Source organism: Carcharodon carcharias, chromosome 20, assembly GCF_017639515.1.
Source record: "Carcharodon carcharias isolate sCarCar2 chromosome 20, sCarCar2.pri, whole genome shotgun sequence".
In the NCBI taxonomy this organism is placed as follows: Eukaryota; Metazoa; Chordata; class Chondrichthyes; order Lamniformes; family Lamnidae; genus Carcharodon; species Carcharodon carcharias.
In genome coordinates, this window is record NC_054486.1 from 73929344 (window position 1) to 73953342 (window position 23999).

The window sequence follows — 23999 nt, forward strand, 5'->3', positions numbered from 1 at the left end:
TCCCCTGCCCTGGTGCCGCGGTCAAGGATGTCACTGAGCAGCTGCAGAGCACCCTGACTGGGGAAGGGTGAACAGCCGGCAGTTGTGGTCCACATTGGTACAAATGTCATATGTAGAACGAGGGCTGTGATTCTGCAGTCAGAATTTAGGGAGCTAGGTAGGGAATTAGCAAGCAGGACCTCAAAAGTAATAATCTGCTGATTACTCCCAGTGCCACATGTTAGTGAACGTAGAAATAGAGGTTAGAGCGGATGAATGTGTGGCTGGAAAGATGGTGCAAGAGGAAGGGCTTTGGATTCCTAAGGCATTGGGACCAGTTCTGCGGGAGGTGGGGTCTGTACAAGCCAGACAGGGCTGGGACAAATATCGTTGCGGGGAGGTTTGTGAATGCTGTTGAGCAGGGTTTAAATTATTTTGATGGGGTTGGGAACCTGAGGATGAATTCAGATGGGACAAAATCAGAAATGGAAATGGAAGGCAGAAGGTTAGTGAATGAGTCTGGAAGGTAGAGGAAACAAAAGTTAGAAAAAAAAGTTAGCAATGCTCAAAGTATACACTTCCATGCAAGAAGAATAGCAAATAAAGCAGACAAGCTGAGGGCATAGATAGAAATGTGGCAGTATGATATCATAGCTATTACAGAAACATGGTTTAAAAAAGGACAGGAATGACAGCTCAACATTCCTGGTTACAGAGTTTTCAAATGAGATAGAGAGGGGAATAAAAAGGGAAGGGAGGGGTGGCAGTTTTGGTCGAAGAAACAATTACAGCTGTGAGGAGGGATAATATTGAATGAGGCCATATGGATTGAAGTAAGAATCAAAAAAGGGGACAGACACACCACTGGCCGAGTCTACTATAGACCCCAACCAGTCAGAGGGAGATAGAAGAGCAAATATGTAGGCAAATCTCTGAGAAGTGCAAAAACAATAGGGCAATACTAGGGGATTTTAATCATCCCAATATTAACTGGAATAGTTTTAGTGCAAAAGGAATGGAGGGAACAGCATTCTTGGAGGTGCACTCAGGAGAATCTTTTTGGCCAGTATGTAGTAAGTCCAACAAGAGACGGCAGGGTTCTGGACTTGGCTTTTGGAGACAAAGCTAGGCACGTGGAAGGAGTGGGAGAGAATTTTGGTGGTAGTGATCATAATTCAGTTAGTTTTAACATAATTATGGAAAAGGACAAAGAAAGAACATGAGTTAACATTCTAAACTGGAGTAAGGCCAATTTTACTAGGCTGAGGAATGATTTTGCAAAAGTAGACTGGGAACAGCTACCTGCAAGTAAATCAGTGTTAGAGCAGTATGAGGCACTCGAAGAGGAGATTTAAGAGTTAAGAGTAAATATGTTCTCACAAAGAAAAAGGGTAGAATGGCCAAATCTAGAGCCCAGTGGATGTCAAGGAGCTTACAGGGTAAGATAAGGCAGAAGAGGAAAGCTTATGTCAGGCACCAAATACTCAATAGTACAGAAAGCTGAGAGGAGTAGAAAGTGCAGGGGTGAAATCAAAAAGGAAATTAGGAAAGCAAAGGGAGGGCATGAAAGAAGTAAGATCTTGGCAAGTAAAATCAAGGAAAGCTCGACAGTTTATAAATACATTAAGAATAAGGGGATAACTAAGAAAAGAGTAGGGCCCATAAAACACCAAAAAAGTAACCTATGTGTAGAGGCGGAAGATGTGGGTATGGTTCTAAATGAATACTTTGCATCTGTCTACACAAAAGAGGAGCACAATGCAGTTGACGAGGAGGAGTGTAAAGTATTGGATGTGATAAAGGGAGAAGGGGGGTATTAAGGGGATTAGCATCCTTGAAAATGGATAAATCACCAGAGCCGGATGAAATGCACCCCAGGCTGTTTTTAAAAAAAAGCCAGGGAGGAAACAGTGGATGCTCACCATCATTTTCCAATCCTCATTGGATGCAGGCGTGGTTCCGGAGGATTGGAGGGCTGATAACATTTTACCTTTGTTTAAATTGGAGCGAGGGATAGATCGAATAATTACAGGTCAGTCAGTCCAACCTCAGTAGTGGCCAATACTGGAATCAATTCTGAGACGCAGGATAAATGCCACTTAGAAGGGCACAAAGTAATAAGGGGCAGTCAGCATGGATTTGTTAAGGGAATATCTTGTCTGAATAACCTCACTAAATTTTTAGTGGAGGTAACCAGGAGGATTGATGAGGGTAGTGCAGTTGATTTGGTTTACATGGATTTTAGCAAGGCTTTTGACAAGGTCCACACAACAGGCTGGTTTTAAAAGAAAAGCCAATGGGATCTAGGGGAATGTAAAATTGGCTTAGTAGGATATTGGTTGATGGGTGTTTTTGTGACTGGAAGGCTGTTTCTAGTGGGGTTCCGCAGGGCTCAGTACAAGGCCCCCTGCTTTTTGTGATATATATTAATGATTTGGATTTGAATGTAGGGGGCATGATCAAGAAGTTTGCAGATGACACAAAAATTGGCAGTTTGGTTCACAGGGTAATTGTATACTATGGGAAGATATCAATGGACTGGTCTAGTGGGCAGAAAAGTGGCAAATGGAATTCAACCCAGAGAAGCATGAGGTGATATATTTTGGGAGGTCAAACGAGGCAAAGGAGTGCAGAATTAAGGGGCAGATACTGAGAGGTGTAGATCAGTAAGGGACCTTGGAGTGCATGTCCACAGATCCTGGAAGGCAGCAGGACAGGTCGATAAGGTGGTTAAGAAGGCATATGGAATACTTTTCTTAGCCAAGGCATAGAATATAAGAGCAGGGGGGTTATGCTGGAGCTATATTAAACACTAGTTAGGCCACAACTTGAGTACTGCGTGAAGTTCTAGTCACTTCATTACAGAAAGGATGTAGTTGAACTAGAGAGGGTACAGAGGAGATTTACAAAGATGTTGCCAGGACTGAAAGATTCATTTGAGGAAACATTGGATAGACTGGGATTGATTTCCTTGGAACAGAGGCAGACTAAGTGAGATTTGATTGAGGCGTGCAAGGCTATGAGGAGCCTGGATAGAGTGGATGGGAAGGACCTATTTCCCTTAGCAGAGATGTCAGTGACTAGGGGAGCATAGATTTAAAGTGATTGATAGAAGGATCAGAAGGCAGATGAAGAAAGACTTTTGCACCCAGAGGGTGATAGGGGTCTGGAACTCACTTCCTGAAAGGGTAGTAGAAGCAAAAACCCTCAACTCTTTTAAAAGGTGTCTGAATATACATTTGAAACTCCATAACCTCTAGGACTATGGGCCAAATGAGATTAGGCTGGGTCACTCGTTTTTCGGCTGGCACAGTCACATTGAGCAGAGTGGCCTCCTTCTGTGCTGTGAATTTTTCCAAGTATTCTAAATTTCTGAAAAGGAGGAATATGTAGGGATGTGGGGAGAGGGTGGGGGAGTAGCAGTTTGTGAATTGCCTCTTAGGAAAGCCAGCACAGACACGATTGGCCAAATGGCCACCTTCTGTGCTGTAACAATTCTATGAGCAGATATTTCCCCCAGTTAAATATTGGGCAGACCAAAGCCATTGTTTTAGATCCCTGCTCTAAATTCCAGTACCTAGCTAACCAGTCCATCCCTCTTCCTGGCAACAGTCTGAGATTAAACCAGACTGTTTGCAACTTTGGAATCACACTTGCTACCCCTAGACCTGGCAATTTGAACGCATCTCTGACTGGTCTCCCACTTTTTCTCTCCGTAAACTTAAGGTTATCCAAATCTCTTTGCTGCCGGTGTCTTAATTCATTCAAATCCCATTCACCTCTCGACCCTGTGCTCATTGACCTACATTAGCTCCCAGGCAAGCGACATCTTGATTTTAAAATTCTCATCCTTGTTTTGACCCCCTCCATGGCCTTGCCTTTCCCTATCTCTGGCCCCATAACCCTCCAAGATACCTGCTCTCATCAGCCTCTTGAGCATCCCTGATTTTAATTGCTCCACCATTGGTTGCCATGCTTTCAGTTACCTAGGCCCCAAGCTCTGGATTCCTTCCATACACCTCTGGCTCTCTACCTTGCTTTCCTTTTTTAAGAAACTCCCTAAAACCTACCTCTTTGACTAAGCTTTTTGTCATCTTATCTAATATTGCCTTAAGTTTGCTATCATATTTTGTTTTATGATTAATGCCCCTGTGAATGCCTTGCAACATTTTGTTACATTAAATGTGCTGTGTAGATATAAGTTGTTGACAGCTCAGTGCAAGATTGATGCAGTCTTTCAGATGAGTCATTAAATCAAGCCTGCTGTCTCTTGAGGTAATAGTACCCATCATGTTATTTGAAATAGAACAGGGGAGTTTCTCCTGGTGAGCTGGTCAATATTTATCCCTCAGCCAACACAAAACAGATGACCTGTACATTTATTTAGTTGCTTTGTCCAAATTGACTATACACTTGCAACATAACAAAGTTCTAAAATTCTCCATTGGTGGGATACCCTGTGGTTGTGAAAGTATATAAGTGCAAACCTCTCTTTTTCTAATAGGCAAGATAGCTATTACCCAGGATTTGATAATGTTTGATACAGTGCATAATTTGAATGTTTTCTAGAACAATGCTGCTTCGATGGTTTAGTCATTTAAGATGTAATGCATTTGTCCACATACTTTGGAACTTGCCAGCAATTAAAACCATTCTTGTGTCTGCTTGACACGTTCAAAAGATACAATCATTTGATTTGCATCTAGATCCAAATTTCTGATTGATGGATCCAAGAACATTCCTGTAACTTGCAGACAGTTGGTCTGTAGCTTCCACTTGAAGTTTAGTTTGGGAAAACTAGCTTCCACCAAAAATTCTTGTTATTTCTCAAGCATGTTGTGTATCTTTAGTTTTTGTTGAGCATCATGAATCTTTACTCACAAAAACACAAAAGGTCTTCAGAATTGTAATGTGCTACATCGTAACATCAGAAATATAATTGTAAAAAGAATGCTGTAAGGGTACAATTTTTATAACTTATAATTTAATGAATTTTTGTCAAGAAGTGATCCTTTTACAAAACCAAAATTAAATTGTCTTAACTATCTTTCAATTGAAACATTTACTTGATAGCGATTCTTGTGTGAAGTTTTGTTTAAAATTGCTTCTTATTTTCCACAGGGTGGTTCTATTAGTGAGTCTGATATAGGGGGTCTAAAACCAGAAGCATCTTCCCATTCTCCATCACCATCAGTTTCTAGTAATTTGGAACGGAGGGACGTAAGTATTATAAGATCTGTCATTGATAGAAACCTTCAGTTGCTTGATCGTACAGAACTTGAACATTGCTGAGGAGAGGAACAAGTTGCCAAAGCTTTCAGTTTTGTACTCATCAGGACAAACACAAGAACGCCAGATTTCAAATTATTTTTTTCATTGCATGTTTTGCAAGCGCGAGCTGGTTGAGTGCGGTGCCTATTATGAACAACCGGAGGAACATGTTGTTTGATTCAATCAGCCAGTTAATGGGACGTAACAGCCTATGTACCTGGCATTGCAACTGCACTGAAATTCATATACCATGGTACTCGATTGTGGTGCACAGAATGTCTTTTGGATGGACGACAGCGTTCTATTAATGGAAAACGCCACTTGCTTCGCCACTGCATATTAGCAGCATGAAACAGCTTGCTGAACCTGTTGTTCAAATTGTTGCAATACTTTGCCTTCCTGGGGTAATTTGAGGCAGATCGAACACTTTCAGGTCCAAAAGTGTGGCCTTTGGCCCATTTACAGGTTTGTGCGATACACAGCAAACAATTATCTGATCAGGATAGCCATTGTCCCGCAGGATGGCTTTGATATACTCTATTTCTGCATCAAGCTAGCCAGGTTGAGTAAATAGCTTGGGCCCAATTTCCAAGGTTGCCTATAAGACCGATCTTATAGTGTGTGGTGCTATACGCATCCCAAGGCATATGTTAATCAATGAAGGTAGGCTTGTGGTAGATGGTAGTGGAGAACCCATTAGCGGATTACTCAATCAACACATTGAGGAAAGGGAGCATATTAGGCTGCTCCATATCAAAAGTGAGTTTGAGCATGGGATGGAGTGCATTAAGGTGTGTAAGGAAATCCTTCTCCATGGCTGCAGATTCAAAGATCACAAGCATAACACATGCTTGCTCCATCTATTTAGGCATATCTGGTGTCATTAAAACTGAACTGACATGTGCGGATTGGTCAGTTGCTAAGCTCAATGAATACAGATTCAATTTGTCCTGATGTATGCAAGATGAAAAGCTTTGGCAACAGGTTTCCCTTTTCAGCAATATGATAGAAACCTTTAATGTTAAAAAATTTAACTTAGCATATGCTGTTAAGCCATTGTGTGAAGTGTAATCTCTCAAGAAAATAATTTTTTATGCCTTTCCCAATCCAATTAAATGGTTTTTTTTTCAAAATTCTGAACCTTATTGTGTACAGCTTCAACTATTTTTCATTTATGAACCTAGGTTGGCAGATCGTTTTACTATGGAGCGAATTGTGCTCAACCTCCATCCACTTCCCACCTAGCATCTACATAAGTACACCTCGCACAAAGGTGATCAAGTAGTAAACAGGACTGGTTACTACTTACTCTTTCCTAGCCCAGTGGCATTGAGCCATGTTGTGATACCCCAACTGCTACCTAGCTAAATAATCATGGGCAGAGAATCAAACCGAAGCCTTCTGGTCTGTGTAGCAGATTGCTACACTAGCAGTGTTTCTGCCCACTAAATCTTTGAGAGCACAATTGTAGCTGAGGGAAGATGGAAAGGAAGCAAGTTGATGGGGTGTGATCTGTGCCCTTGCTATCTGTTTTCTTCCACTAGGCCACTAGAGTCTGCTCAGCCTTGCCCATTCTTGAAGTCATGAGATCTAATTATGATTGTAAACTTGCCTTGCTGTAATTGTAGTACTGCAGTACCTCCATTGGCAGGCAGCTGTAATTGCAGCACGACAATTTATATTGACAGTTTCTATTATAATTACGGGCTTCGGAATTTATGGTGGAAAAATTGACTGTAATTGCAAACATATGTAAAACTTTTAATGTATTAATAAACATTTTAGTAATGTAGATATTGGATACGCCAATGAATGAAATTTGGGAGATGTAGCTTTATGAAATGTTACTGTTTATGCATGCTGTCTGACATTGGGGGATCTCTTAAAACCATGAAGCAGAATGAGATCTCAGTATAGGACAGTAACTTTAATTACAGGACCTTGTAATGTACTGCCAGCTGAGACATTTTTTGGCATAGAATATGTTGATTTTGTCACCAGAAAGCTTAAGTGACATCACGTAGCAGAGAGATGCAATAGTTACAATTATAATTATACAATTATAATTATACAATTATAATTATACAATTATAATTATACAATTATGTAGTTAAAATTTGAATTTGCCCTTTATTAAAACCTCAGACATATATAATACATTATGAATAGTGGTCAAGTATTTGTAATTTTAAACAGCCTACTTGATTGGACTTTTTTAAGATTATTGGTCCTGGTCCTCCAGTGTCTTGAGAATTAATCATCCCATCACCCTGGCACTATGCATCAGTATAAGAATATGCTGTACGTTGCACTTTCAAAAATGCAGTTTTCAAAGCTGCCTGAACTGACTGACTGTGATGTAATTCCGGTGTAAACTTATATATGATAGCCTCATAATGTCCAGACTCTTCAATAAATTTGACTAGCGATTTTTTAAAAAACCAACAGAAAAGTTTATTATTCTATCACTAGTATTGAAATGATGAGCCTGAGTTTACGACAACTTAATGTTTTTTTTTGTAAATTGCAGGAGCCAATAACACCCCAGCAAACTGCTCCTGCTGCTACATCTCCAATATTTGTACAGCCTACTCCTTTGCCTAAGGTATTTTCTAATTTACTTATGTAGTTATTAGGAAAAGGTGTTCATCTAGAAATTCAAGCCTCACCTCCATTTGATCAAGTTGATAAAACTTGAGCCAAGTTTCACTTATTTCAGAATAATTTCTGTAAAATATTTGTTATTAAAGTAAAAGCATATAATGACTGTTTGTTTGGAGTTCAGTTTGCACCAAACCAACCCGAAAATTGAACTGGTTCACTTAATCAGTAAAAATATAAACTTTTTTTATTCAAAGAAACAGCTCAGTCAGTTTATTAAGTCCACTTTTGTACTTTTCTCTTTAAATCCTCAGCCTAAAGCCCATCAGGTCAGTATCAGAAATTTCTCGAGCCCTACACAGTGTAGCCATTGTACATCTTTAATGGTGGGTTTAGTGCGACAGGGATATGCCTGCGATGGTGAGTGATACACAAGCATTATCTATTATAAAACTTTTGACATTCTTTTAATTTAATGTTGGATAGTGAAAATGTGTAAATTTAATTTTTAAAACTAAGTTTGCACCTATGTTTTTGTTTCAACAAAATGTTGGTAATGTAGTTATGAAAAACTGTGCAGTCATTTGTCTAAATATGTTCAAATTTCAAATTATATTATTATTGCAATTAAACCCAATGTGCTTTTTATTATATGTCTCCCTTAAAATAATTTTTCCTATTCCATAGTATGCTCATTTATATGCCACGTTTTATGCAAGGACAGTGCTCCTCAAGTATGCCCTCTTCCATCTGAGCAAGCAAAGAGGCCACTTGGAATAGATGTCCAGAGGGGGATAGGAACAGCTTACAAAGGATATGTAAAGGTATGGAAATCATTTTTGGATAAGATGTTGAATTTATGGCAAAGGTTACACAGATTGGTACACATACACATTCAGTGTATATTCAATATTAGCAGGTTGGTAGAATTAACTCTGCACTGAAAGAGCCTAGAGTTTATAAATATACGATTATTGCCCTGATAAACACAGTTGCCACTTTGAAAAGGTGATCCATCTTAATTTACTCAGCATCACTGTATTTACAGTGCTGCTTACCCCTAGTAGTTTACCGGTAAAATGCAAATATGGTTAGACATGGACCAATCACCCCATCACAGTCCTCCATCATCTACATGAGTATTAATAAGCAGCCTGTGTTCAGAAAGCCTTCCAATCCTCACAGTAACTATTTGGGTTTGATCTGCTATTGAAGCGCATTTGGGGGATTTCATTATTAAATATTGTATATTGTTTTACAAAGTTGTAACTAACATATTTTGAAAAATGTCATTTTCTGAACCCGAATAACCTGCAAAATGGAATTAATTAGAAAAAACAATTGACCATATAAAAGTTGAAAATAAAATTGAGCAAGGGACTGGTGCACAAGTTCTTGTTGAATCATCATGAAATTTCAAACATTTTTAATTCTATTAACTTATTCCTTTTATTGGCATGTCTAAGGTTCCTAAGCCCACAGGGGTGAAGAAAGGTTGGCAAAGAGCATATGCAGTGGTTTGTGATTGTAAGCTTTTTCTATATGACGTAGCTGAAGGCAAATCTATGCAGCCTGGAGTTGTTGCTAGCCTGGTGCTGGATTTGAGGTAAGCTTTCAGATTTAGAAATAGTAAACTCGTTAATGGATAAAAAGTAGATCATTAGCATTTTGATTCCTCCCTCCTTTTCATCCAAAGAAGTAATGGATAAGCTGGATTCTAATGTTATCCATCCAGTAGTTTTTGGGTTGTTGCTTGACAGTTATGTAACCTGACTTTAAAGGTTTTCCTTGACTCTTTTAATTAGAATGAATCTTATAATGACTCAGCAATTGTAGCTTTCCTTCACTTTATAGATCTAAACATTGAAAACTTCAGATCTGTGCCAATTTTCTCTTGGGTTCTGCATCATTAAGCAGTGCTGTATTGTAGAAGGCAAATCCCTTACCATCCTCTGCCCTGACTATTCAATATCTAGGCACACAATAGTGCAGCCATCATGCCCTGACCATGAAATCCTCATTGTGTGAACTGGGTATTGAAATCTCACACGACCTGTGTTTCTCCTGTCTTGTAACAGAGAAACAGTTACTCCAATGAAATGAAGCCAAATGTAAACAAACAAACTGATATACTCTGCACGTAATGTGTAAGCAATAAAGTTTATAGCAAATTTAATTCTATTCTATAATCTTATAACATAGAAAATAACAAAATACATACTTCTGTTAGTGGGCTCATCTCATTTCAGTAAGCACTAAATCCCTGAGCTAGTTAACACTGAACTTCAATATAGTTCTGCACCCCTGTGTCTGACCTGCACCCTGGAATATTGTTGCCCAGCCAGAAAGCTATAGACGGGCCCTCTGACCCCCTCCCCCAACCCTGGATTGTTCTCTTTGTCTGGAGATGATCAACACTCAACCTTCATTGAAACCTGCTATAACCTTCCTTGTGGGCTACCAGCAGCTGCCCCCTATCCCCACAAGGCTCACTTTAATGAAACCATTCCAGCATATTATTTGTGAATGTCTTACCTATCCTTTCTCAAACTTTGTGATATGTAGGAATCGTCTTGATCTTGATCGTCTTGATTTACATTCTCAAATGCATTCTGTGGACTTTGTGTGTGTGCAATTCAAATTAATTGAAAAATCTCAATATAAATTGCTCCCATTTTCTTTTATCTTGAATAATTTTGTTAAATTCAGTACATGAATTATTTCATCAAATGAATTTCATCCCAAAAACATGCCAGTTCTTTGAAATTTCCAGAAAGCTTCTCCCGAAGTTATAGCGGATGACTGAGAGAACCCCATGGTCTTTCATTTAACTGAATCAGAAACAGTTTTATAAATTTGGGATTATCATATAAGTAGCTTACAATTAAAAATAATTATGGGATCATGCAGCTTCCAGTGATTATCCATGAAATCTGTTTGTTTCTAAACCATGCTCCATCCACCGTTTTATTTCTACCATCTACACTCTGGGCAGAATCTTCAGCGCAGGGGCGGGGCCGGCTTGCTGAGGTGTAAAATGGCACATGGTGACGTCGGGTGTGCGCCCCAACGTCACCACGCATCATTCAGATTTTCAGTGCGGCGGGCACATACCCAGGTCCAGGTCGGCTGCGCATCTTCCGAACTGTCAAAGGCCTATTAAGGCCAGTTAACTATCAATTAAAACAATAAACTGAGCTGCCCGTCCAACCTTAAGGTTGGCGGGCAGGCAAAGAGCCCAGGCGGCCTTCACATTTTTCACAGGTGGGATGAGGTTTCATGAAGGTTTTTAAAGGTTTGAAAAAATTTCTAATAAAATTCATAGAGATGTCCCAGCTCATGTGACAGTTTCACATGAGGGGGCATGTCCCAAACATCTTTTTCCCCCTTATTAAAATTTTTTAAACTTAAACTAATCTCCCTGAGGCAGCTCTGTGCCCGAGAAAGAGCGCAGGTAACACCCAAACCCCCCCCTCACCCACATAGGTAGCGCTCAGAGCTTCCGGGCGCATGTCACGCTGGACATGCCTTATTGGCCCGCCCAAGTAAAATGGTGGCGTCCAGCCGATCGCAGGTGGCAATCGGCTGTGCCCATACCTGCTCCCGCACTCCTCCTCCTCCTCCTCCACCCCCCCCCCCCCCCCCCCCACCAAACAGGGAGAAAATTTTCCCCTCTGTTGTCAAAGGACCAACAAATAGCTAACTGTACTTAGGAAGGGTTGTGTAAGGTTAGTTTTGCACTGTTTTGGTAAGCTGATGGAAGAGTGTATCCCTTTTGCAAAACATATGTGCTTTTCTTCTCCAAGCTTTACTTGATACGATGTATCAAACCTAAACTTTGTTGTGATTATTGCTGATAAACTTATATCTGCAGAGATGAAGCCTTTTCTGTGAGTTCAGTATTTGCATCTGATGTCATTCACGCTAGCCGAAAGGATATCCCTTGCATTTTCAAGGTTAGTATTAATCTCACAAGAATGAACTTTAATTATGCATGTCTTGAGTATCTTCCCTGGCATTGTTCATATTGAAATTTGACCAAAAGGGAGTATATAAAATGGGAATGAAAGTTTCAGTAATGCTTGGAAGTGCTTAATCTGTGTACTGATTTCATGCTTTGAATGAGTACCAATTGAATCTCAGCTTAAATCCACCCTAGATGATAGGAATGAAAGTCTCCTTTGCCTGGCATCTCTGAGATCCTATATGAAGTGACTTTGATAAGTCACTGTATACTTCTACAGATTGTCCCTAAACTGGCAGGCTCTGTTAGAAAGGTCAAAGTATATTGCTGGCTGGTCAGTGGGATTTTTGTCCTACTCTAATTTGGAATTCTGTTTCCAGATCAGAATAACTCTAGTCTCTAAATTGACAAACCTCAAGTTCATGAGAATTTTTGCAAAAGTAGCATGGCATTTCAATGTAATGTTATGTTGAAAGAATAGGATAGAAACTATTAAAGGCTATGACATGAAAAGGAAATGTTTTGTATTCTTGCGGATGAATACAAAATCACACTGATTTACTTTGCATCAGGAAAGGATGATAATTGCATTTGTATAATTGAGGTAAATATAACTATACCAACTCTTATTCTGCAGGTGACAACTTTGCTCCTTTCCTCACCATCAAAGACCTGCTCGCTGCTTATCCTGACAGAAAGTGAAAGTGAGAAAAGGAAATGGGTTGGAATCCTAGAAGGATTGCAGAACATCCTACAAAAAAATAAACTTAGAAACAGAGTTGTATATATTCCACAAGAAGCATATGATAGTACACTGCCTTTTATTAAAACAAGTTTATCTGCTGCTGTTATAGGTAAGATCAGCTGATGTTTTCTTCCTTGGATGAAGAGAATGTAAATTTCAATAGTAATTTTTACTGTTTGCTTTTGCAAAATCAAGCCTCTGTTTTTGTGATTTTCCTAGATCGTGAGCGTATAGCTCTGGGCACAGAGGATGGACTATTTGCTGTAGAGTTAACACGAGATAGTAAGCTACTAAATATCAATTTATCTTTTTTAATTTGGATTTCAGACAATTTTTAATACAGTAATTGCAACTGAATGATATAATTTCTAAAAATGCCTGACTGTAAAACATTAAAAGATTAGAAATTAATTTTTGTAAACTTGGCTCACTTTACTAAATGTAGAAAGATTTGAAGACTTCAGTGACCAAATATGTACCTTAATTACACTTGTTATAAATTTTGAGTGCAGGAGGTTTTGCTGTGTTTATAATAAATCTTCTCTGATTGCAGTGATTGTTCGAGCAGCTGACTGTAAAAAAGTCTACCAGATTGAGCTTATTCCCAAAGAAAATCTCATTGTCCTTATTTGTGGTCGAAACCGACATGTTCATTTTTATCCATGGGCTGCTTTTGATGGACCTGAGACCACCTTTGATATTAAACTCACTGAAACAAAAGGCTGCCAGACCATGGTTTCTGGATCTTTACGGCAGGGTATTGTGAGTGCTCTCTTTGTGGCAGTGAAACGCCAAGTCCTGTACTATGAAACTAGCCGAACTAAACCTTATTACAAGAAATTCAGTGAAATTCTGGCCCCGGGCAATGTGCAATGGCTGGCGGTCTTTGAAGAAAGACTGTGCGTTGGCTATCCTTCTGGATTTTCACTGCATCATGTCCAGGGAGATGGACCTTCCATTAACCTCGTAAATCCAATGGACTCATCACTTGCATTTCTCTCACAGCAGCCTTTTGACGCTCTTTGTGCTGTGCAGCTTAGCAATAAAGAGTACTTGCTCTGCTTTAGCCATGTTGGTGTATATGTGGATTTGCAAGGGAGAAGGTCACGAATGCAAGAGCTGATGTGGCCTGCAGTTCCTGTCGCCTGCGGTATGTACATATTTTCTGCTCTGTACAGCAGTTGCTGTTACGTTGTGATTTTTGTGTTTCTGTTTATCCAAAACTTTTCTCCCTTTAGTATTTACATGTCAATTGCAAAAAGCCCTTAAATGCATTACTTCTGCAGTATTTCCCAAACTATTCTTAAACACAGAAGCAATCTTAGATTGTACATTTGAGTATTCAATTGAATTAACTTTGTGGAATTTACATTTCAAAAGGTTTTACGCATTTGCAGTTTTTTAGTGGTCTTCTGGTTAAGAGTAGGTGTAAAGTACTCTCAAATACCAAACAAAATCTTTTCTGCTAAAACAATGATTATTTAATATCCAGGATATTAGAATACAAAACTGGTTCAGGTTTTTTAGCTCGCTAAATAATTCTTTGAAACAGAATGTTTATGCAAGTAAGCTTCCCATCAAGCAGCCATCAGGGCTCCAATCTAGGAAGAATTCCCATCACAGCTTACAGAAAAGCACATTTTAATTGTTTTTATCTGGGTAAATTAAATTAAATGTTCATTTTTACACATTTCTCCTGTTAATAAATATATATTGTCTTTTTTAGAGCACGCATTCATCCCACACTGTTAGAATAATGCAGGTAGCTAGTTTGCCTCTTAAAGAGCAAGTTTCACCATCCAAATAACTTCTTTAAAAATTAAATCAGCAGCAGGAAATATGATTGACTTGGAGCATAATTTTTCTTGTCGACATTGTGACCATAATTTTCTCTCCCCAGCTCCTTTGGTACGCTTTTTTATTCATTCATGGAGAGCAAGTGCCAATAGCATGGCCAGCATTTATCACCCATCCCTAATTGCCCTTGAGAAAGTGATGGTGAGGCAGTTTCTTAAGCCACTGCAGTCCATGTGGTATGGGGATGTTCGCTGATGATAGCACAATGTTCAGCACCATTCGCGACTCTTCAGATACTGAAGCAGTCCATGTCCAAATGCAGCAAGACCTGGACAACATCCAGGCTTGGACTGACAAATAACATTTGTGCCACACAAGTGCCAGGCATGACCATCTCCAACAAAAGAGAAGCTAACCATCACCCCTCGACATTCCAATAGCATTACCATTGCTGAATCCACCACGATCAACATCCCGGGGTTACCATTGACCAGAAACTGAACTGGACTAGCCATATAAATACTGTGGCTACAAGAGCAGGTCAGGTGCTAGGAATCCTATGGTGAGTAACTCATCTCCTGACTTCCCAAAGCCTGCCCACAATCTACAAGGCACAAGTCAGGAGTGTGACAGAATACGCTTCACTTGCCTGGATGAATGCAGCTCTAACAACACTCAAGAAGCCATCCAGAACAAAGCAACCTGCTTGATTGGCACCCCATCCACAAACATTCACTCCCTCCGCTACCAATGGACAATAGCAGCAGTGTGTACCATCTACAAGATGCACTGCAGAAATTCACCAGGCAGCACCTTCCAAACCCAAGGCCACTACCATCTTGAAGGACAAGGGCAGCAGATAGATGGGAACACCACCACCTAGACATTCCTCTCAAAGCCACTCACCATCCTGACTTGGAAATATATCGCCATTCCTTCACTGTCGCTGGGGCAAAATCTTGGAACTCCCTAACAGCACTGTGGGTGTACCTACACCACATGGACTGCAGCGGTTCAAGAAGGCAGCTCCCCACCACCTTTTCAAGGGCAATTAGGGATGGGCAATAAATGCTGGCATAGCCAGCAAAGCCCACATCCAGTGAATGAATTAAAAAAAAAACACCCACAATGCTGTTAGGGAGTTTCAGGATTTTGATCCAGCAACAATGAAGGAACAGTGATATAGTTCTAAGTCAGGATGGTGGATTAGCCTTATCATGTCCTCCCGAAAAGCCCACAGATACACTTGCCAGAAGAGGTCACTGGATAGTGAACATAGTGGAAATTGGAATGATTGCCTTTCATAATTACCTCCCTTCCAGCCAAAGGGGCAGACCAATAAGGTGAATTGTAGCCCCATTACCACACTGGCTGAGATGAGTTAATTCAGACCAGAGATTAAATCTAAATTTTCCTGGTCTGCATGATTCAGAACACACCAAGCAAATTATTTACCCGCTAAATTATTGAACAGACTTTCTCCGTCTGATTTTTATCTAGAGCAAACATGAATGCCTTTCAGTACCTCACTTAAGTTTTTTTATACTTGTGTTGACCTGTCCTGTAGTTATCAACAGACTTTTTGTACCGAGGCTGGTTTCTTCACTTCCAGAACAATTTCCCCATGATATCCTCAGTTTCCACTGTTGGAGTAAGAAATAAGCTAGACAGAATTTCAAAAAGGAATGTTATCTTCAAAATCTCTTAAACTTTTAGGCTTACAATAAAACTCTCCAAAAGAAGTTTGATGTCTCTTAGACATTCTCTCAGATTCAGCAGTATTAGACATTGCCTATGAATGTGCCTATACTGCCAAATATTTAACCATAAGATAATGTAGCCTTTTTGTGATCCAGACAGGATATAGTCTTTCACATGTACCCACATATTCACTTCTCCAAACTTTCAGTAGATAAACTAAAAAGCACTTTAATAAGACCAGGCAGGAATGAATTAGTAAGCTACTTTATTTCACAGGCAACAACCGAGCAATAAGAATTAAATCTCATAATCCAGCTAACTTTAGACCCCTTCTTACAAACAAGAAAATATTGAAGTACACCACACTAGTGCCACTAGCAAACACATGCAGGTTTTTCTGGTCAATCTTCTCCTAACAGGTTCTGAGTTTAAGATGAGTGAATTTTCCATCATTAAGTTAGACTGTCCTCTCTTTATCTTTACCTCAATCTGTTCCCAGAAAGTGGAAGGATTGTTCTTCTGGCTAGTTCCCTTTACAGGAATTCACTTAAAAGCATGTCAGCGAAATGTGCTATCTAGGAACCATCTGCTATTCTCAATACTAATAGGGCCTATCTGATGGGCCAATAAGGGTGAACATTGGGTTGCCACTAAACTAGAATCCACAAAACAAGTGTCCTTTTAGGGCACCATTAATATGGGAAAGAAACATATGGTCCAATTAACTTAAAAGAACCTTCCCAACTAAATCACAGTGTATTTCGCTGTCAGTGGCAAAGAATCAGCACTTGCTGCTGACTTAGAAAGAAGTTGCCCATAAAGACCTAGCAATCTCTGCAGTGTTGGTTTTCCCTTTCCGTCATTAGTTTTAAAAGTCAAGGGGATCTCCAGGCATCCAGCAACAGTGATGTCATCAAGCAGGATTAGCAGTCAATCACATTGAAGTATTCCAACACACAACAAACTAGGAAATAAAATGCATTGATTATCCTTCACTTTTAATTAAATTTTACAGAGAGCAAAATAACAATTGGGACATGCATATGAGATTAAGGCAGAAGTAGGAATATAATAAACTTTTTTAAAAAAAAAAAAATACTTTATAAGCATGTGGGAGAAATTTGACCATCCACAAATATAAAATTGATTTTTCGGGGCCAGTGAGGATGTTCAGTAATTATGAATTTAGTATGCCATTAAAAGCCCAGTTACACCTTATTCAATAAGTTGTTACTTTTTCCAGGATTTTTACAGTGAGACTAAGCATAAGAGGGTAATTTCTTGTCAATTCATTGATTTCTAATGCATTCCGGACTGGGAGGACTTCAACAGTACACCCTGCAGGGAAGCATTAAATCATTGACAACAACTCCTGGATTTCCCCAATTAACTGCGCATGTGCAGACTCCAGAACTTGTCATCTGTTTCAGAGTCGCCTTCTTAGGCAGTTCCTTGGGATCGAGGATGACTTGCTTCCACTCCAGTTTGATGGGTTCTGAAATGGCTAATAAATCCAATACCTGACCTGTAGACTCTGCCTCACGTGGAGTAGGTGGCACATGAAGGTTTGCGTGCATGGGTTGTTTGAAGGTTTGTGTGCTACCTCCGATGTCTCAACTTCATCTCTGCACATTTCCACGAAGTCTTTCGATATGTTCAGTATCTTTTTGGGAGTCTCCTGTCTGAGTAGAACAGTTGCTTCGGGAATCTGGTGTCAGCCATAAGAGTGACATGCCCCACCCAGCGGAGCTGGATTTGAGTGATTAGCATGTCGATGCTGAGCAAGTTGTTGTTGGACCACTTTTCTTGATCCCGGATTTGTAGACTCTTGCGCAGGGGCCACTGGTGGTACTTCTCCATTGCTTTGAGGTGCCGGCTGCATATAGGAACACTGCTATCACTGCTGTCTGGTAAACCATGACCTTAGTCTCAGGTTTGAGATCCTGGTCCTCAAATAGTCTTTCCTTCAGTTGGCTGAAGGCTAGGATGGTACACTGAAGGTAATGATGAAGTTTGTCATCTTTGTCTGCCTTTGTTGAGAGGAAGCTCCCAAGATATGGAAAATGGTCCTCATTTTTCAGGATTTCGCCATTGATGATAATCAATGGGGGGAGGTGTTTTGCTGTGGAAGAGGACCTTAGTTTTTTGGGTGTTTAGTGAAAGGCCCGTTTTCTCCTATCTTCGGAGAAGGAGCCAACAATGGAGCTCGGTTTCTAAGTGCACACAAGCATCATCTGCATACTAAAGCTCTATGACTGAGGTTGGAGTGCTTTTGCTTTTGGATTAAAGGTGATGTAGGTTGAACAGTTTCCCACCTGTTCAGTAGGTTATCTCCATGCCTATGGGTAATTTGCTGGAGGCAGGGTGCAGTATTGCAATGAGCAAAATGGAGAAGAGGGCTGATGCAGTGACACAGTCTTGTTTGACACCAGTTTTCATTGTGATAGGGTTTATGGTGGTTCTGTTGGTGAGGGTCACGTTTCAGAGTACTAATGATTACAAACTCTGCAGTTTTGTCATCATTACTACTACAAAATTTGGACCATAATGTTATCAGTGTCTATAAGATGTCCTATAGTCTGAGGTACCCCCCATTTGGAAAAGACCTCATGCATGCTGGGGGGCACCTAAGGTTCCATCTCCAAGGCCACCTGATCACAGAGTACCCATGAAAGAGAGACAGACAGCCAGGGCAATCCCACCCTAGAAGGCAACACCCATCCTCAAATTGTAATCTATTGTTGTCCTCAAGCCAAGGAGCAGGCCCACAAGAAGGCCCTGTTTCTTCAACGCAGTTCTCGTTAAATTGATCACCCACCTTCCTTTCTGGCTTTTGCTTTAACTGATATTGGAAATGGTTTCACCCTCCATCATATGCTGCCCTACAACCATTTTAAACTGCCAGAATAGTCCGTTTCAAAATGAAGAAACCATTCCTGGCTCCTCTGTTCTTGTTTACTGCCATCCCTGGCCTCCTTTTCAACCCAAAGATCCTTGAGCATGTTATCATTTCCCAGATCCATGCCCATCTTTTTGTGCAACTCCCTGTTTGAACCCCTCCAATCAGATTTCTGCCCCCTCCACTTCACGAAAAAGGCCCTAATCAAGCACATGAGAGACAGTCTCTGTAACATAGAAACTAGGGCCAGGGTTTTCCGTTCATTTGGCAGGAGTGGTCATGGAGCCGACCACTGCCCGCAATTGGCTCTGCAAGACTATTTCACGTGGGTGAACCAATTAAGGCTTGCCCTGTGTGGATCGCGAGCGGTAGCGCTGAGCACTACCTGTGCAGGCATGGGGAGGAGGGAGAGCCGGGCCTATTGCGTATTTTGCACATGCGCTCTTTGAAAAAATGAATAAAGAGCAGAAAAATTCATTGAAACGTCCCCTCATGTGACTGTGTCACATGAGATGGGACATGTTTTTAAGTTCAAATTAAACTTTTTATTTAATTTGTGAAAGCTTCCGGAAACCTCATCCCGCTAGTGGATGAGGTTTCCTGAAAAACGTAAAGGCCGTTTGGATGGACCATAAGGTTGGATGGGCAGCATAAAGTTCAGGTTAATTACTTGGTAATGGCCTTAATAGGCCTTTCAGTTATCGGTGGGTGCGCAGCCGACTCCGGAACACGCCCGCTGAACAAAATATCGCGCGACTTTGCGATGACATCCGGACATACGCCTGACATCATGCATCATTATACGGCGTGTCGGGCATGCGCCCATACACCGAATGTAAAATTCTGTCCTAGGAGCAGGAGTAGGCCATTCCGCTCTTCGTGCCTGCTCCGCCATTCAGTATGATCATGGCTGATCCTCTATCTCAGTGCCATATTCCCACTTTCTCTCCATACCCCTTGATGCCCCTAATATCCAAAAAATTATCAATTTCTTTCTTGAATATATTTAGTGACCCGGCCCCCACAGCTTTCTGTGGTAAATATGACTGTAGTGCATTATCCTTTCTTTACTACTTTGTCTCCCCAACCTTTAAAGCAGTCAATCTCACAATCCTCCTCTATTGCCCACCACAGTGAGACTGCCTCGACTTGATTGTACACCTAACTATTCAATTGTAGCCACTGCACATCGAGCAATGGTTTCTCTTCCTACTCTCTCATTGTCATCTCTTGAGTCGTGCATGGATCACCCTTGGCCCCTCCTCCTCTTCATCTATATGCTCTCCCTTTGCAACATTATCTGAAATCATGGATGTCAGCTTCCACATGTCTGTTGGTGACACTTAGCAATTTGTATATTGATTAGTACTTGCGCATGGGAATAACTTGAAATTTGCTGATACCACAAAAATAAAGGGTTTTGCTAACAGCTAGGCAGGCTTTTTATGATAAGACTTCAGGAGCACAGAGGCTAGTGGAATGGACAAACAGGTGTTGCGTGCAATGTAATGAGAAAAGTTGTGTTGGGAGAGAAAATTGCAACATGTACTCTGGAAAAATATTGAAGTGTTTGGATAACTGAGACCAAGTTCAAGTACAAAATTCCCTGAAGATCTAAATGTAAGTACATAAAGCTTAAAAAAAGGCCTATAGCAATTTGGTGTTTCTCAATAACAGGGGTACAATAATAAAAAAAAAGGTAATACATTTGTACAAGGAAATGGCTGGGCCACAGTTAAGGAAACCATATGTAGGTTTGGGTACATTAAAGGAACTTAAAATGAGATCATGTAGCATAGATTCAGCAGTTGATATCAGGGATATAAAACAATATTTATGAGAAGGCTTTTGGCACTGAAACATAGGAGGCTTTGGATTGCTCTAGCAAAAAGCTGGTATAAATCCCATATGTTATAATCTTCTGTAGGTCTATGCAAGCAAAACTCTGTGTACATGTAAGTACAGTTATTTAAAGCTCTGTCTTCATCCGCCTAGGAAATGTACACAGGAAGTATATTCATGACTGTTTGCTTGCACCGCACTAAAACCCAGGATTTTATTAGCATAATTTTCCCTCTTCACTCTGCCTTGGTCTTCCTGCACTACACACCAATGATTGGTTGAATAGCCTCTTTCTAAACCTTGACGAATGTCATTCCAAGCTAGCTGGATTGAAGTGTATGAGTGCAGGCTAGAGTCTAACTCATTGTATGGACATTCTCCCCATCTCCTTGAGACGATATCTGATTTCGTTGGGCACGTTCCAAATGATCTGCACCATCTCAATAAACACATTCTATTTTCTAAAAAGCTTAAAGTTGGTTAAAACGGAGCTTTTGATGTCACAGAGGCACAATATATGTTATGCCTTCAATATTTAATGCTCCAATACATCATGAAATTAAAGTTGTTTTTTTTAACATTGACCCAGGAAGCCTTCCTTTATTGTTCAAATAGTAATTTCTCATAACACCCTATCTCTAAAATCTCATGCAGGCCTCTATTCCATCTAAGCAGTCAACTGATCTGACTCTGGCCTCTTAAGCATCTCTGCACTTAACATTGGCAGCAGAGTCTTCAGCTTGCAGGATTCTGGTCAATTAATCCTTTTTAAAAAAAAATCATAAAGCAAATTACTTTGACTAAGATTTTCCGCATCCATCCTAATCTCTGTTTTTCTAAGCCAATCTGTGAAGATCCTTGCGATTTTTTTGTCACTATAAATGCTGTATGTGTGCATACGTCTGCAATTTGTTGCCGTTATGGGGATTGTTTTGAAGAGCACCGAGTGACAGCTAAGTGTTGGAGGTCACAGTGTCTGTAGAACCACATTCCTGTGAGGAAGGGAGGGGAGCACATTGGCAAAGGAAAGAAGGGAATTCATTTTTAACAGAAAATTTTGTTGAGCTTAATTTTGAATATCAGGGCTCAGAGTTTCTTCTTCAGGCTGAATCAGCGATTTGGGTGCAAATTGTTCTCAAATCTGTGGGAAGTGTGCTTCGTTTGTTCAAGTTACCCCCTCAAACTCATTTTCATATCACCAAATGTAAAATCTTCCACAAGCTATTGCAATTGGGCAGTGTGTTAGAACTTTTTTTAAATTTTGCATTAAAAATAGTTTATTGATTGAATTAGAGTGGTGGCCTGGTAGTTTTTATTAACACAGCTGAAAATGGATTAATGACAAAAAAAATTATTCTTATCCAGAGTGCCAGGTCTACCACCTGTGAGTAACTCTGTTTTAAATAACTGAAAAAGATTTTTTTAAAAATTATACAGAGCTATTTACCAGTTGCATTGGTGCGCAGTGGCCAGTTCCTTAGCAATTTAAAAAAAAAACTTAAAACGCCTCTCGGTAAAAAGCAGCTTAATTTAAGAGTCTCTTAGAAGATCTTGAAGAGGAGGAAACCAACAAAGGAAACCAGCCGTGGATTCATTGAATTTGGGGCTTGGTCAGTTTTTGGGCAGGCCTGGCTTCCAGCGCGAGTTTTTTTTTAAAGTAGTGTAAGAGATTGTGGAAACTGGATTCGCGTCGGATGAAATTTACATTTGAAATTTGCGTGAATTGCACTGGAAGTAGCACAAATTAGTAAAAACTGCAGCTCTGCGCCTTTTACCGACTTTAACTAATTATTTACTTTTTACACCTATGCTAGGTTACACCTCTTCATATCTAACAGTATACAGTGAGTATGGTGTGGACATCTTTGATGTGAACACAATGGAATGGGTCCAAACAATTCCTCTTAGGAAGGTACTGTAGATGGCCACAGAATCCAGTTTGATGTGAAAGTCTGTTTTTAACTATTGCACATTTTACATAATATAGTATTCAAATTGAAATTTATTTTTTGAACCAGATTCGACCGTTAAATGCTGAAGGTACACTAAACCAACTCAACTCGGAACCTCCACGGTTAATATATTTCAAGAGTAACTACTCAGGTTTGTTTCATTAGTTTGATGTGTATGTATTTGAGTACATATCAGATCTTTATGTATTAGAGAAGTGGACTTTTGCTTTGAGGCTATATTTGGAAAGTCAAATATTCGCTATTTTGTCCTAACCCTAACTTTTAGATGTTATAGTGCAGTTAGCCCCACACACTTCTGCACCTTACCTATTCAAAGCACCTGTAATTTCACTTTCTTGAATCAGATGCAACTGAGAGTGAAGGTGTGATGCTCAACAAAGAATAGTTTTTGTCCGTGATTTGTGTTTGGACGTGTGTCTGTGATTTTTTTTATTAGGTAGAAGTATAGGAAATTTAGTCACATTGCCTTATTTTCATTTTAATTAAGTATTTTAAATCATTATTCCATTATGTACCACAATAATGTTGAGTTATAGCTATTTTGCTAAATGAAATCCAGCATATACTCAATTTTATGCCAATCATGTTTAGTTGAGAATTACATACATTCTGATTGTCAGAGAATTTATGTTTGCAAGTTTGAAAGTCAGAAATCACACATTTGATGCAACACTTAACGCTGTGTGCATGTGGTGTGCTGCTTTTTTCAGGATTTTTTTAAAAGATGAATGAAGTCTTAAAGAAGCTAAGGTAAATGTACCACATAGTGTAGTACTGAGCTATATAGAGCAAAAAAAGTTCCAGTTCAATCTATGGCCTGTGCTGATTTAAATTATCTCAACTGGGACCATGGTGGACAATAGTTAGTCAGTGTTCCTGGACTGAGCAAGATAAAGATCAGCCAAGGCTCCCACTCCTAACTACTGTCCTGTGACCCCTGATGGAAAAAACATATGAGAATATTGAGTGAAGACAAGGTAGGATTAGGCTGGATTTGCACCTGAAATGCCACATGGCCAGAATTCTGGATAACTACCAGTGGCATCTTGTTACCCTATTCAAGCATCAGTTCCTATCTTTAAGATCAAAGACAACTGAAAGAAAGACTTACAAGAACCATATGCTATTGAAAAGCTAACTGTATATCAATGGCAACATTATTTACTTTCTCCAGTTGATCAGTTTCCAAATACTTTTTCATTCATATGAAAAGGCCATACAGCTTTC

The 23999-nt window shown here is 39.9% G+C and overlaps 1 protein-coding gene across 3 annotated transcripts in view; it reads left to right on the plus strand.

The window, feature by feature from the left end:
* Positions 1-23999, plus strand: part of cdc42bpb (CDC42 binding protein kinase beta (DMPK-like)) — a 195715-nt gene that overhangs the window by 164342 nt on the left and 7374 nt on the right. For all 3 annotated transcript variants that reach the window (XM_041214419.1, XM_041214418.1, XM_041214420.1), the window contains exons 22-32: positions 5101-5199; positions 7781-7855; positions 8166-8271; positions 8539-8675; positions 9318-9457; positions 11726-11807; positions 12453-12669; positions 12780-12842; positions 13114-13710; positions 22614-22711; positions 22818-22902. In XM_041214419.1, the coding sequence (XP_041070353.1) occupies positions 5101-5199; positions 7781-7855; positions 8166-8271; positions 8539-8675; positions 9318-9457; positions 11726-11807; positions 12453-12669; positions 12780-12842; positions 13114-13710; positions 22614-22711; positions 22818-22902 (1699 nt within the window). The remainder of the gene's footprint in view (positions 1-5100; positions 5200-7780; positions 7856-8165; positions 8272-8538; positions 8676-9317; positions 9458-11725; positions 11808-12452; positions 12670-12779; positions 12843-13113; positions 13711-22613; positions 22712-22817; positions 22903-23999) is intronic.